General features: G+C 47.8%; 1 protein-coding gene across 1 annotated transcript in view; it reads right to left on the bottom strand.

Moving 5' to 3' along the window:
• Nucleotides 1-15084, bottom strand: part of gria3a (glutamate receptor, ionotropic, AMPA 3a) — a gene marked incomplete at both ends in the record, with an annotated part of 54053 nt that overhangs the window by 26023 nt on the left and 12946 nt on the right. Inside the window, 3 exons of the mRNA XM_084473655.1 lie at nt 425-478; nt 3523-3710; nt 14400-14639. Of these exons, the coding sequence (XP_084329781.1) occupies nt 425-478; nt 3523-3710; nt 14400-14639 (482 nt within the window). The remainder of the gene's footprint in view (nt 1-424; nt 479-3522; nt 3711-14399; nt 14640-15084) is intronic.

Below are 15084 nucleotides of genomic sequence, written 5' to 3'. Positions count from 1 at the left end.
GCCTATTCTGAAGATCTAGGTTATGTCGACAGTGCTTCTCAAGACTCTTCTGGAGCTGGCATCATGGCAAAGCTTGTGGTCTGATTGATTTAGAAAGTGTGCTGGTCAGGGTAGTCTGAGCCGGGGGCTATTTATACCAGCCCCTGCTCCACTCAAATGCATCCCGCCCCCGATTGGATGCTCTGAGTGCATCAAACCGGTCTGATCGGGCCTCATCCTGAATAATTGATTCAGTCACTGAACTGATTCACTTTTCTTTGACTTTTTTCAAATAAAAGCTTCTGAGGGAAAAGCTCTCTGTCACGCTAGGCTACATGCTAAGCTACACGGTGGCCCGAAAGTTAATCGGAATCGGAGTAGTTACAAGCACAGCAGGGGGGTCTGAGTCTCCCTGCATGAAGCAACGTGATGTGCTAGCACTCACCAGGTTAGCCAGGATGTAGTGATATCCTCTCCCGTTCTTCCCCAGGACCACCACCTTGGGTGAGAGAGAGAGAGAGAGAGAGGGAGAGAGAGAGAGGGAGAGAGAGAGAGAGAGAGAGAGAGAGAGAGAGAGAGAGAGAGAGAGAGTCATCAGAAACCGCAGCACGCTGGACATAACCTGCAAGGACAACCACACACTGTTAAACCTGCTGTGTGGGAGACATGGAGAGGGAGGGGGAGACGGGTGAGGGGGCGGACAGAAAGAGAGCGATGGAGGACCAGAGGAGAAATCCTTCTGCTGTATTATGATCATCTCCTGTTGATCCCTGGATTCACATCATTTCCTCAGAGAGCTCTCTCCACACCTCCACTCCATCCTGCTTTAATGATCCCTCACTGCCTTGAGGGGGAGCAGGTCTCCTGGTGCTTGAAGGGCCTCTTGATGGAGGAGGGCCTCCTGATGGAGGAGGGTCTCCTGGCGGTGGAGGAGAGCCTCCTGGTGGTGGAATAGGGAGGGCCTCCTGATAATAGAGGGAGGGCCTCCTGGTGGAGGAGGGCCACCTGGTGGAGGAGAGCCTCCTGGTGGAGGGGAGAGGGCCTCCTGATGGAGAAGGGCTTCCTGATGGTGGAGGAGGGAGAGCCTCCTTGTGGAGGAGGGAGGGCCTCCTGGTGGTGGAGGAGGGAGGGCCTCCTGGTGGAGGAGGGCCTCCTGATGGTGGAGGGCCTTAACAGGTTGAACTAGCCTAGCTTGTGCTAGCCTTAATAGACTGAACTACACTAGGTTATGCTAGCCTTAATAGATTTAAATACACTAGCTTGTGCTAGCCTTAATAGGTTGAACTACACTAGCTTGTGCTAACCTTGAGTGAACGACAGTAACAACGCCAGCTTACTTTTAAGATTGAACTCTGTATCATGGCTGTACTTATTTTTAAAGCTGTGTTGGCTAACAAATATTTTTAGATTCTGGATGCTCCAGTTTCAGCCTCGCTGGAGATGGAGGCATGGCGAGCCCCCAGCTCAGCGGGGCTGCAGAGGGGCGGGCTCTCTGCTGCCACCGCCGCTACGCACCAGCGTTTGTTCAACTGCCAAATGAAAACCACCAAAGCCTGAACACTCAGAAACAGGAAAAAGCTAACCGCTAATTAAAAGTCTGGCCTAAGGTGCGGTGGCCGTGTGGAGAGTGTGATTCAGTTCAGAGCGGTGTTGGTGCTGATGACCCCGGGAGGAGACTGAGAGGTCCGGTCCCAGCAGCCGGCTCAGGGGACAGGCGTGCTCACACAGGTCAGGTCGTCCATTCACTCGGACCCTGCTATGTGGGCCACGCGGAGACCTGATCTGGGATCTGTCCCGGTTTTAGAGGGGATTTGGGTCCTCCAAATGTCAAACATCAGAGATGGAGGGGGTTTAAGGACGAGAGAGAGAGAGACAGAGAGAGAACTGATTCCATTGTGGGAACAGCCTCTAAACCTGGTAGAGGCTGTGGGGAAAGCGTCTTATACTGGTAGAGGCTAGATCTGTTTCTGTTTCTGTTACTGATTCATTGACCTTCTCTGTCTGTCCACTCTCATTCTCTATCACTTTCTCTCTCTCTGTATCGCTGTGTTTTCTTTCCGTCCCCATCCCGTTGTCTCCCTCGGTGCCTCTCAGCCCAGTTCTGGTTAACCGATAAACGGACCTATAACCCAGGCTGAGTAGGGGGATTAATGATGGCTTCCTGTAACAGAGAGCTAAATGCTCCCCTAGTGTCCTGGTTCCTACTGCTACTGTGCACTCTGTCCAGCTGCTTTTTAGAAATATCTTTGCATGGCGCTTTTAATTTGTAGCTGCTCTGGTACTGATGCGTTGCATGGTGCTTTTAATTTGTAGCTGCTCTGGTGTTGAACGTATGCGTTGCATGGCGCTTTTAATTTGTAGCTGCTCTGGTACTGAAGGTATGCGTCATCTCTATTGTGTTTGGATCACTGTCGCTGAGGAGACCGAGGCCTACAGAAGGAACTGACCGGTTTCTTTCCTTGCTTTTCATTTGCTTCACTCTTTGTTTTGCTGTTGGCACACCCTGCCTAGTCCATTGGTTTTGGATCGTCCCCGTGTCTGTAGTCAAACGTTTACTGGCTCCCTTAAAGATGTCTTTCTCTTAATGTCTCATGGGGGAGAGCAGTAAAGAGTGGTAAGGAGTCGCTAAAACACAAGGAAACCAATTGCCTCGTCCAAGATGGTGGCTGGCCGATGCCAGTGAGGGGTAAGGAGGGCTGTACACAGGCTATTTATAGAGGGGTCATTGTGTGTCTGTTGTGGGACAGAGCGTCCTACTTCCACCAGCAGCACATTAAACAGTGATGACGTCACCGGTCACGTGACCAGCCCTCCTCCAGAGAACTGACACATCTGGAGAGATGCAGGCGGGACGACGGGCGGGAGATACGCCCATTCTGATTGGACAAACAGTTGTTGTTGTTGTTAGGGCCATAGGTCACAGTTAGGGGTTACAGGGTCACTGATTGTTGAATTGGCTGTTATTCAGTCAATTCAACATTCTCATTAGTGAGAATGTTTGATTGTTTTCTCACGCACACACGTGCACGTGCACACGCACACACACACAAACGCAGAGATTCACACACACATGCATGCACATGCATTAGCACAAATGGACACACACACACACACACACACACACACACACGCATAGTCAGCAAAAAGCAGAGGGTTACAATGTGCCTGTGATTAATGATTACAGATCTGCTGGCAGCCCACAGACACAAAGTAGTTACCGGTATTCAAATTTCCCTCTCTCCAGCCCCCAGGGACAGTATAAAGTAAAGTGTATAACAGTCTAAAGCACAGTAGTAGTATCACAGTATAAAATACAGTGTATTACAGTCTAAAGCACAGTATTAGTATCACAGTATAAAGTACCGTGTATTAGTATTACAGTATAAAGAATGTGCTCCAGGATGGTGCTGATGCGGCCCACCTCACAGTATTACAGCATAATGTACAGTGTATTACAGTATAAAGTACTGTGTATTAGTATTACAGCATAAAGTACAATGTATTACAGTTAAGCACCGTGTATTAGTATTACAGTATAAGTACCTGCTCCAGGATGGCACTGATGCGGCCGACCTCACAGTCGATGAGGAAGCGTTTCTCCTGGCGCCGGTCCATCTCCTCGATGATGCGCCGGTACTCCACGGGGTCGGCCATGTTGCCCACCGAGCGCGCCGTCACCTGCCAGTTGCTGGCCACAGCCGACTCCATGATGGCCTGCAGGATGCTGAAGCCTGAGGGAGGAAGAGGAGGGGCTTCAGCACTGGTAGGCCAGGTCTCAACGCACGTTTGAAGGAATTTGAACCAATTCAAATAGAAAATCGGAATTGTCTAAATTGAAAGTGTTAAAAAACGAAATAAGTTGTGGTATTCTTTGAATCAAATCTATAAATGGCAAACTTCCGATCTCCTTCACGAAGTTCGCCTTTTTGTCTTCCCTGTATTGACAGTCCAACATGTCACGTTAGTGTGCTTCAAACTCTTTTTTTTTTTTATTCTTCCAATATTACCTGTATGAACTTTAAACAAGCGAGAGGAACTCAGAGTCCCGCCCACCTAGCAACACGATTGGTCAAAAGAATGAGGGATGTGACAGGAAATGACACGCCTTATGTACACACATTGCAAGCGCCCTTCAGACTTCATCAATCTCAATCTATGAGAGTTTAGTTAAAAGGCAGGGCTCCAAGGAGCAGAGCCTGAGTCTGTTCATCTGTGTGTCGCAGGTCCTCTGACTGTATGACTAGACGTCCACAAGCTGCTCACAAACAGAGGAATACGGGACTGAGTGGTGGACAGATTGTGGTAGAAAGGTGAAGTTAACGAGACATCTGCTAAGCGGATGTACATAAGACTTCATCACTCCCTGAACGCACACTGTGGAAGTACATCAGCAGGTAAACTGGCTGGTCCGCTAAGGGTAGCTAAGTCTGAATTTATTTCAATCGATACAAACTGCAGTTTGAATACGTTAAGATATATTCCGATCAGCAGGAAAGCCCTGTAATACACACCAGCCTTCTTGATAAATGAGACAATCAACGTGTTGATATTAATCAATATTAATTAATATTCAATATTCATGAGGGCCCTCTTAGCTGTCATCTGAGATGTTGCTTTTTACTAAAGTATTCAAATGAGTAAATCTTGTTTATTGATTTCCTTACTGAACATACATTCTATGCACTGTGTGTTGGGGGGGGGGGGGGGGTCCATGTTATTGTATAGAAGCCAGAAGGCTTTTTTGAGCAGTTAGTCTGCCGTAGCTATGACTAGTTAGCCTAGAATACCTATAACCAGTGAGCCTAGCGTAGCTAGAACTAGTAAGCCTAGTGTAGCCATGACCAGTTAGCCTATCATAGCTATAACCAGTAAGCCTAGCGTAGCTGTGAGAGGTTACCCTAGCATAGCTATGGCCAGTAGGCCTAGCGTAGCTGTGAGCAGTTTGCCTAGCGTAGCTATAACCAGTAGACCTAGCGTAGCCGTTAGCCTAGCGTAGCTGTGAGCCGCTTGCCTAGCGTAGCTCCTTCCCAGTGAAGCCTCTAACGAAGCCACCCGCCAGAGATCCCGCTGGGCTTCCATCTAGTCTTACAGCCGCTGATAAAACCGCTGATTCAATAACATCATGAATATTATTACCCAGCTGGAGCTGAATGGGCCAAGGTAGATTATGCAAATTAGTTCAGATTATGTAAATGTGGCTCTTCGTGACCCAACCCCCCTCACTAACCCCACACACTCCAGATCCATCGGAGTCCCCGGCTCCTCATCTTTCTATATCTGGTACAGCCTGTTCTGAGCAGCCACCTGATCTGATTGTCAGCCATGTCCGTCATGTCACTGGAGGTGACATGACGGAGGAGAGACAGACCTCCAGCTGAGAGAGAGACAGACCTCCAGCTGAGAGAGAGACAGACCTCTAGCAGAGAGAGCAACAGACCTCTAGCTGAGAGAGACAGACCTCTAGCTGGAAGAGAGACAGACCTCTAGCTGAGAGAGAGACGGACCTCTAGAGAGAGAGAGACAGAGAGGCAGACCTCTAGCTGAGAGAGAGACCTCTAGCTAAGAGAGAGACAAACCTCTAGCTGAGAGAGAGACAGACCTCTAGAGAGAGAGAGACAGACCTCTAGCTGAGAGAGAGACAGACCTCTAGCTTGGAGAGACAGACCTCTAGCTGAGAGAGACAGACCTGCAGCTGGGAGAGACAGACCTCTAGAGAGAGAGACATACCTCTAGCTGAGAGAGAGACCTCCAGCTGGGAGAGACAGACCTCTAGCTGAGAGAGACAGACCTCGAGAGAGAGAGAGAGAGAGAGAGAGAGAGAGAGAGAGAGAGAGAGACAGACCTTTAGAGAGAGAGAGACAGACCTCTAGCTTGGAGAGACAGACCTCTAGCTGAGAGAGACAGACCTCCGGCTGGGAGAGACAGACCTCTAGCTGAGAGAGACAGACCTCTAGCTTGGAGAGACAGACCTCTAGCTGAGAGAGAGACAGATCTCTAGCTGAGAGAGAGACAGACCTCTAGCTGGGAGAGAGACAGTCCTCTAGCTCAGAGAGACAGACCTCAAGCTGAGAGAGACAGACCTCCAGCTGGGAGAGACAGACCTCTAGCTTAGAGAGACAGACCTCCAGCTGGGAGAGACAGTCCTCCAGTGTGGAGAGACAAAGATTGGTGTTTGCTGGCAGGGAGGAAATGAATAGGCGATGTGTAGCATCAGCACTTCGCTCTGCATAGCGAGATGTAATATAACGTAAACATCACATAAATAACTTAATTATGGCCCTCGGTGCTTACAACGGGAGCTGGGAAAATTCAGGAATAACTCCAGTTTTTAGGTTTTTGCTTTTGCATTAAATTTCTTTAAAAAAGTTAGAATATAACTTAGAAATCTGCAATTTCCCAGCTTGGGATCAATAAAGTAAATCTATCTATCTATCTATCTAGAAATAGACCAATGTTAACACATGATTGAGCTTCAGAAGGAACGGAAATGATTCTGTGTTCCCCTTTCGAGTTCTTTCTTGCTTCACTTCGTGACATGATATGTTAACCTCATCAATAACCTTGACAACCTCCTCAAGGCTTACAGAAGGATCTGGAGGGATTCAGAGATGATTTGGTGTTTGAGTATCTTACCTTCCCTGCTTTGGGTCTTGCTGGAACTGCTCTGGGTGTCTCCAGACCAACTTTACGAGGTGGGGATATGGTGTCTGATGAGCCACAGGTCATTAAGAGAAACTCTGAAGGCCAAACTTAAGCCATACATAGATCCTCCACAGTGTCAGTCTGGCCGTGGCTGGGTTAAGATTACATAACTAGGTGACGCTGTTTTCTCTCTTCCGTTGGAAGTACAGCAGAAACACATTCTCCTCAGAGCACAGGCTTCTGTGCCGATATCTGTACATTCTTTAACATTCAGTCAATTTCGGATGTAACAGTTTTGACGGCTTTGACGTAGATTGCTATGCTTTCCTCTCGCACCGGCATTGTTTTTAAATTCAGCAGACTGCAGCTGCTGAATAATAAACTGAAGCTCCCTATAGCATGAAACTTGTATCGGGCTGGAGGCTATACTGATCTGCAGAGAGACTGCAGTTACCTAGAGACTAGGACATGTTCAGAGAACAGAGGTCTGGTAGAACCTAGAGACTAGGACATGTTCAGAGGTCTGGTAGAACCTAGAGACTAGGACATGTTCAGAGGTCTGGTAGAACCTAGAGACTAGGACATGTTCAGAGGTCTGGTAGAACCTAGAGACTAAGACATGTTCAGAGGTCTGGTAGAACCTAGAGACTAGGACATGTTCAGAGATCAGAGGTCTGGTAGAACCTAGAGACTAGGACATGTTCAGAGAACAGAGGTCTGGTAGAACCTAGAGACTAGGACATGTTCAGAGGTCTGGTAGAACCTAGAGACTAAGACATGTTCAGAGGTCTGGTAGAACCTAGAGACTAGGACATGTTCAGAGGTCTGGTAGAACCTAGAGACTAGGACATGTTCAGAGGTCTGGTAGAACCTAGAGACTAAGACATGTTCAGAGGTCTGGTAGAACCTAGAGACTAAGACATGTTCAGAGAACAGAGGTCTGGTAGAACCCAGAGACTAGGACATGTTCAGAGAACAGAGGTCTGGTAGAACCTAGAGACTAAGACATGTTCAGAGGTCTGGTAGAACCTAGAGACTAGGACATGTTCAGAGGTCTGGTAGAACCTAGAGACTAGGACATGTTCAGAGAACAGAGGTCTGGTAGAACCCAGAGACTAGGACATGTTCAGAGAACAGAGGTCTGGTTTCGTTGACTTTGTAAGCAGATGGTGGACCAGGCCATCGCCAGCAGGCAGGTCAGACCCAAGGACAAAGACACGCTCCATTACGGCACCGCAGCCCTGCTAACACACACACGCACAAGCACACGCACACGCACACGCACACACACACACACACACACACACACACACACACACACACACACGTCTGATTATCACATGTTCATGGTACTTCAAGTTTTGCAGTCCTGATCATGTTCTGTGATTGCTCTGAGCATCTCTTGATGAAAGCGGTCTGTTAAACGACTGAATAGAGGTGTATTCCACAACAACTACTTCAAACTGTTAACACCCATGGAAATGAAGAGAGAGACAGGGGGAGAGAGAGGGGGAGGGGGAGGAAGGAGAAGGAGAGAGAGATGTCTTCTGACATGTTGAGTGGAAGGGTTTTGCTGAAGTCTGCATTCAAATGTTGGTAAAAATCATTTTTTATTCGTCCTCCTCCCGGACAGCTGAGTTGGCATACTAAAGGCATCCGCTGCTACGTGATCTGTCTGTTGCTAAGGACAACCGGTTTATTATGGGATAGCTGTAGGCAGTAGGTGTGCTGCAGATACAGAGAGGGATGCGGGGCTATGTTGTACTCTTCATATTATCACCGTGGTTACGGCGGAGAGAGGCGCGCGGGGGGGGGGGGCCCATCGCGCCAAGTGTTCAGCGGTTCACACGTTCTGTTTGCTTGGTGTGTTTGTGTGTTGCTTCTATTTATGTTGCTCATGGGCCCCCCCTCCCCCAGGGGTCTGAGTCACTCCGCTGTCATGAGGTCGCGACCCCGAGAACACACACACACACACACACACTCACTCTCCAACCCCTGATGGGGGCGTGTTGTAACACACACACACACACACATTTAGGATATTTAAATATGTCCTACATATTCATGTTTGTGTTTGTATTACGTCATCTGTATTCACCTTTATGTATTCAGGAAGTCTCATTGAGGCTAGCTGAGACCTAATGTAGAACATATACATGTATGAGATTTATTTATTAGTGATATATTAGTATGTACCGCTGTCCAAAAGAACACTTGAAACATCTCACAACGAGTGTCTGGGTGTCTAGCTGATCGGCTGATATCAGGCTGTCTTGTTTCACCGAGAGAAGTTTACAGATTATTCACATTCTGTCAAGTCAGACAGACAGACAAGTCAGACACGTTGGAGAGATGAGCAGGCAGAGAGAGAGAGAGAGCGAGAGAGAGAGAGAGAGAGAGAGAGAAAGAGAGAGATAGAGAGAGGACAGGTAGAGAGGGGGGAAGAGCGCTAAAGAGGGAGGGAGAGAGGGAGAGATAAAAGGGAGGGAGAGAATAAGGGGAGGGAGTGAGAGGAAGAGATGTAGAAAGGGAGGGGGAGAGAGTGAGAGGTACTGAGGGAGGGAGCGGTAGAGAGAGGGAGAGATGGAGAGATGGAGAGAGAGGGAGAGAGAAAGGTGGAGAGAGGTGGAGAGCCATGGAGACTGTGGGAGGCAGATGAGAGAGATGTATTCTGATTGATATTTCTGGTTGCTGAACCAGATAAGAACGGTCAGTTTCAGTAGCTGACTGTTGTATTCACATCGCTTCCCTCGCTGTCTTATTTCTACTCTTCGCAATCAATCTCAAATGCTGTCTTTTGTGTGGTGTATTGTGTGTGAGTTCTTGTGTGTGAGTGTTCTGTGTTCTGTTGTGTTGTGTGTGTGAATCAGTTCACACCTCAGCTGCAAAAATATCTGGAGCATTGCATCAATTACTTCCTATCTGTCTGAACATCACAGTCACTGCTTGATCCAGGGTTCAAGGTGATTGTGAGGCGAGACGGAGCTGTCCGTGGTGCTGAAATAGAGCTGGTTTTTCTTTTGTCTGTACCAGGGACCCTTCTGGAGAGAATCAGAGAGACCTCCACGCTCCAGTGGTCCGGGGTTAGACCCTCAGCCCAAAGAGTCCTCTGTGGGCCTCCTAGAGCAAGATGACCCCTAACCCCTTCCTGCTCCTTAATGACCTGTCTCTGAATTCAGTCACTCTGGACAGAAGCGTGAGAACCATGTATTTTCGCTCTCTGTCTCTCTGTTTCTGTCTGTCTCTCTCTCTCATTCTTTCTCTTTCTCTTCTCTCTCTCTCTCTCTCTCTCTCTCTCTCTCTCTCTCTCTCTCTCTCTCTCTCTCTCTCTCTCTCTCTCTCTCTCTCTCTCTCTCTCTCTATACCTATTTACAATTGAGTTAATTAGCAGATGCTCTTATGCAAAGCGACTTTATGTGATGCATTATCAGATTATAATTTCAGAGGCCATTAATGAGCCGGTGGGGTTGAGGTATCACCCCTCCCCCCCCTGTGAGTTCACCAGCCCCCTGCTGGGTGCACAGCTTTAGCGCTCCACAGTTAATCACTCCTTCGCTCACTTTGATTACCGGCTCAATGCCAATGCTTTCTCCAGCATGTCCCGGGTCCTAGCGAGGAGAGAGGAGGCTGCATTGTGTTGTGTGAGTACGAATAAGGATCTCCTCAGAGTGTTCCAAGTCTTAGTTTCAGAGTTGTCTATCGAACATAAACAGGGTTGCTGAGCGCTGTATGGAACAGTAGTACTGAAATATGAAGTGAGTTAATACTCATAGAAGTATATATGTTTAAATTTACAACTGTGATTTGAAACTGGAAAGGCAGTAACTAGATACAGTAAATCCAGTGACCCAGCAGTCGACTGTAAAACCAGAGCATAAGAAGTAGTTCAAACATCCCTGCTCTCCACTCGACCACGGGGAAGAGATAGCAGTTATTTATTTAAGCTGCTTTCTGAGAGAGGGAGAGGGAGAGAGAGGGAGAGAAAGAGAGGGAGAGAGAGGGAGAGAAAGAGAGAGAGGGAGAGAGAGAGAGAGATGTAGAGATAGAGAGATGGGTAGAGAGGGAGAGAGAGACAGATGGGTAGAGAGAGAGAGAGAGAGAGAGAGAGAGAGAGAGAGAGAGAGATGGGTAGGGAGAGAGAGAAAGACAGAGAGGGAGATGGGTGGAGAGAGAGAAAGAGAGAGAGAGATGGATACCTGGTCCAGAACAACTCTCTGATCAGACCTCGCCACACACTGGACATACTGATCGGCCCTGGTGTACGAACTTCCTCTCTGTGTGGTTTACTGTGTAGGGATAGAGTACTTCAGGGATATAGTACTGTATGGACAGAGTACTGAATGGATAGAGCACTGTATGGACAGAGTACTGTATGTATAGAGTATGTTAGGGATAGAGTACTGTAAGGATAGAGTACTTCAGGGATAGTATACTTTAGGGATAGAGTACTGTATGGACAGAGTACTGTATGAAGAGTACTGAATGACGAAAGTACTGTCTGGATAGTGTACTGTATGGAGAGAGTACTGTGTGGATAGTGTATTGCATGGATAGAGTCGACCAGGGAGAGATCTCTTGTCTCCGTGCGGTGGAACATGATGTCTGAACATCTGTAAGCAGGTGCCGTGAGCAGGAGAGTCACGTCTCTCCTCTGCAACAGACAATGCCTGTCCTCCTGCATCAATCATCTGCCCTCCGCAGACCCCGACACCAGAACAACGAGAAGTCTTCATCATTTATTCATCCAGTGAACGTGCTCTACAGATATGGAGACCAGGAGGAGAGGGGAGATAGAGACCAGGAGGAGAGAGGAGATAGAGACCAGGAGGAGAGGGGAGATAGAGACCAGGAGGAGAGAGGAGATAGAGACCAGGAGGAGAGGGGAGATACAGGCAGGAGGAGAGGGGAGCTACAGGCAGGAGGAGACGGGAGATAGAGACTAGGAGGAGAGAGGAGATAGAAGCTGGAGGAGCTTTGTAGGGCTGGAGGTAAACACAGTACTATGTAGTATTATGAGGTAAACACAGTACTATGTATTTGAATTACTAGGTAAACACAGTACTATGTATGTGAATTATTAAGTTAACACAGTACTATGTATGTAGTATCAGGTAAACACAGTATTATGTATTTGTAGTATCATGTAAACACATGTAACACTGCTGAAATTGGAAGAAAGCATTTGTCAATCAAATCCCCTGAGCCAATTGGATGCAGTCACCAGCCAACAGGCATCTACCCCCTTTCCCCAGGTGAACTAAATCACCTAATCAAGGAGTCAGTTAAAAGGCAGCTGGACAGTCATTTAAAAACCAGCCAAGGAGAACTTTGGAAAGAGACACTTCTGTTTTCAACACTGGACACAAAGCCAACTTACCAATACTGAGACTGCCCCCGAGGAGCTGATGTGCTGCTGCTGAGGAGCAATGTTCACTACTGAACACTGGTGAGACCGCCGCAATAGAACATTTGATTAAGCTACTGCTCCCAAGTTCAGCAGACTTCTGATTCTCTTACCTGGTTGACTCAACAGGTCAGGCCCTATTGCCGGAGCAGAGAAGATGGCGAGGAGCAACTTGAAAATACTCTCAAAACGATTCCCTTAAAAGGCAGGCCTCAAGCCTGGCTGTCTGGTGTGGTAGGACTTCGCAAACAATTGACTTCTTCAAACATTCTGCACACACAAATCAGATAACTGCAGTACATGATGTGTTGGGTGCATTGATTTATGTTTGATTTACTAATATAATTGGGAATGTTTATTATTTTGTATGGAGGGTAATAGACGCCCTTAAGAATTGTACACCCCCTTAAGAATTGGTTAATTGAAGGCCTATTTTTCTTTTATTTAATTGTGGAATTTTTCTTGATTTTAAGTTCAAGTGTTTTTTGTTAATTGTTAATGTGAACGATGGAAAAACACCGGTTACCACCATTCTGTGTGTTCATTAATTCTCCACCAGCTCCAAGAGTCTAACCTGCATTAGCCCAGTACACATTAATTTGTTACATCTTGGTTTTTGAACTTAATATTTATATGTATCCTGAATGTTACACACTATTATGTGTATATAGTATCAGGTAAACACAGTACTATGTATGTATTATAAGGTTAACACAGTATTATGTGTATGTATTATCAGGTGAATGCAGTACTATGTTTGTATAGTATCAGGTGAAAGCAGTACTGTGTATGTATTAGGTGAACACAGTACAAGTCGTATTATCAGGTAAACTCTGCACTAGTATTTATTTTTATACTGTATTAATACAGTAAATCTTAAAGGAGCAGTCCACTTCTCCCTGAACCTCCCGTGGTCCAGCCTCTCGCGAGACTCCAGACGGCTTTAATGAGGTCACGACGCCGCTGATCAAACACAGCCTCCTTCCAGCCTTCCTTTAACAAGAGCAGCGGAGCAGGAGCCTTATCTTAAGCCCGGCCCTATCTTAAGCCCAGGCCTCCTCAGATAGAGGCTGTGAAACAAAGCCCTGTTCAAACTCCAGGAGATGTGCTGGCTGAGCTCTCTGAAGCCGAGCGCTGGACCGCGGATGAAACGGCCTCCGAAAGCGTGGATGTAACACTAAGATATATATGCATATATTATGTCATTATATTTATGAAAGTGAGCCAGTCGAGATGAAAAAAGAGCCACTGTCCTAGAAATGGCCGATGGTTTATAAATACTTTGAGGGGGCCGGACTGGGTTCCTGAAAGAGGAGCTGAGAAACTGTTACAAATAGATCGGAATAACATGGAGAAATGTTATTGCATAAGTAAATAAGGAGCGGTGGCTGTTTGTGAAAGAGTGTATAGAGGAGGTGATATCTGATATTTAATATAGGATAATATTGATCTAACGTGGGCAGACGCTCCCCTGAGGTTTGGACCAGGACAGATCTGTGATGTCCAACATGGAGACGGACAGAACGGGATCTCATCCGGCTCACTCTTCCTCCCCTCTCCTCACTCCTTTTTCCTCCTCTTCTCCTCTCTCCTCCCTACTCTTCTTCCCTCTCTCCACACTCCTCTCCTCCCCTCACTCCTCTCTTTCCATCTCCTCTCTCCTCCCCATACCCCCCCTTCTCTTCACACTCCTCTCTCCTCTCCTCCCCTCTTCCCCTCTCCTCTCCTCCTCTACTCTCTCCTCCCCACTCCTCTCCCCTTTTCTCCTCTCCTTTTCCCTCTTTTCTCCTCCCCTCTTCCCCTCTCTCCTCTCCTCCTCTACTCTCTCCTCCCTCCCCCTTCTCTCCACTCTTCTCTCCTCCCCTCTCTCCTATCTCCTCCTTCCCTCTCTTCTCTCCTCCTCACTCCTCTCTCCTTGCTACTCCCTCTACCCACTGCCCTCATGGTTCACATCCAGGCTCTCCTCCTCCAACAGAAGAAGCCGCTCCTCAGAGCTCAGATCCAGGAGAGGTAACCCCCTCAGAGCTCAGCTCCATGAGCTCAGGTAGCATCGCTCTGTATTAACTTCCTCAGAGCCGGATTAGGGGACACAATGACATGATAGCATAGCCTAGCATTGTGTGTGTGTGTGTGTGGTACAGGCATGTGTGTTTCTGCGTGTGCACGTATGTGTGTGTGTACGTCTGTCGGTGTGTGTGTGTGTTTGTATCGGTGTCTTACAGGTGTGTGTGTGTGTGTGTACCTCTGTGTGTTGTACAGGCATGTGTGTTTCTGCGTGTGCACGTATGTGTGTGTGTACCTCTGTCGGTGTGTGTGTGTGTGTGTGTGTGTGTGTTTGTATCAGTGTCTTACAGGTGTGTGTGTGTGCACGTACCTCTGTCGGTGTCGTACAGGTAGACAAACTTCTCCCACTTGTAGTGGGCCAGCAGGCTGAGCACGGCCCCCCGCAGCCCCGGCCGCATCTGGATGACGAACTGCACGTCTGCGTCGGTGGGGAAGCTGGGCGTGATGAAGGACGTGTGCAGCGCGCCGCAGAACGACGTCAGCGTGTTCATCGACTTCCTGTCGTAGAAACCGAAGATGGCGTAGACGCCCCGCGAGAACTGGGAGCAGACTGGAGAGGCGGAAGAGACGGAAGGTTAGAGACACGCTAACGACATGCTAATGACACACTAACGACACGCTGACGACACGCTGTGGCCCCACCCGGGTCCTCAGTCCGCCCTGAGGTTTGCAGCTCATACTCAATGTGGCGCTAATGGCTACAGCTACAGATGTAGCCTAAAGGCAGTGATAGCGCAGCCTTTAGCTACCTAACTGTATGATACTAACTAAATGTGCTAAATGTATGTTCTTAAGGTAGCAGAAAAGGCTACGTATAGCCCAGATATGGTTAATGTAGAATAATAGCTATAGAAAAGCATTAAGCATTATTATCTATTATGTAGCGAACCAGGAGATAATGCTGGACCAATGAGGTGGAGATAATGTTTAGACCAGCTGGACTAATCAGGTGGAGGTAATGCTGGACCAGCTGGACTAATCAGGTGGAGGTAATG

This window comes from Micromesistius poutassou (genome assembly GCF_964030765.1).
Source record: "Micromesistius poutassou genome assembly, chromosome: 10".
NCBI lineage: Eukaryota > Metazoa > Chordata > Actinopteri > Gadiformes > Gadidae > Micromesistius > Micromesistius poutassou.
Note: the sequence above shows the minus strand (reverse complement) of the source record. Positions and strands in the feature narration are given on the sequence as shown.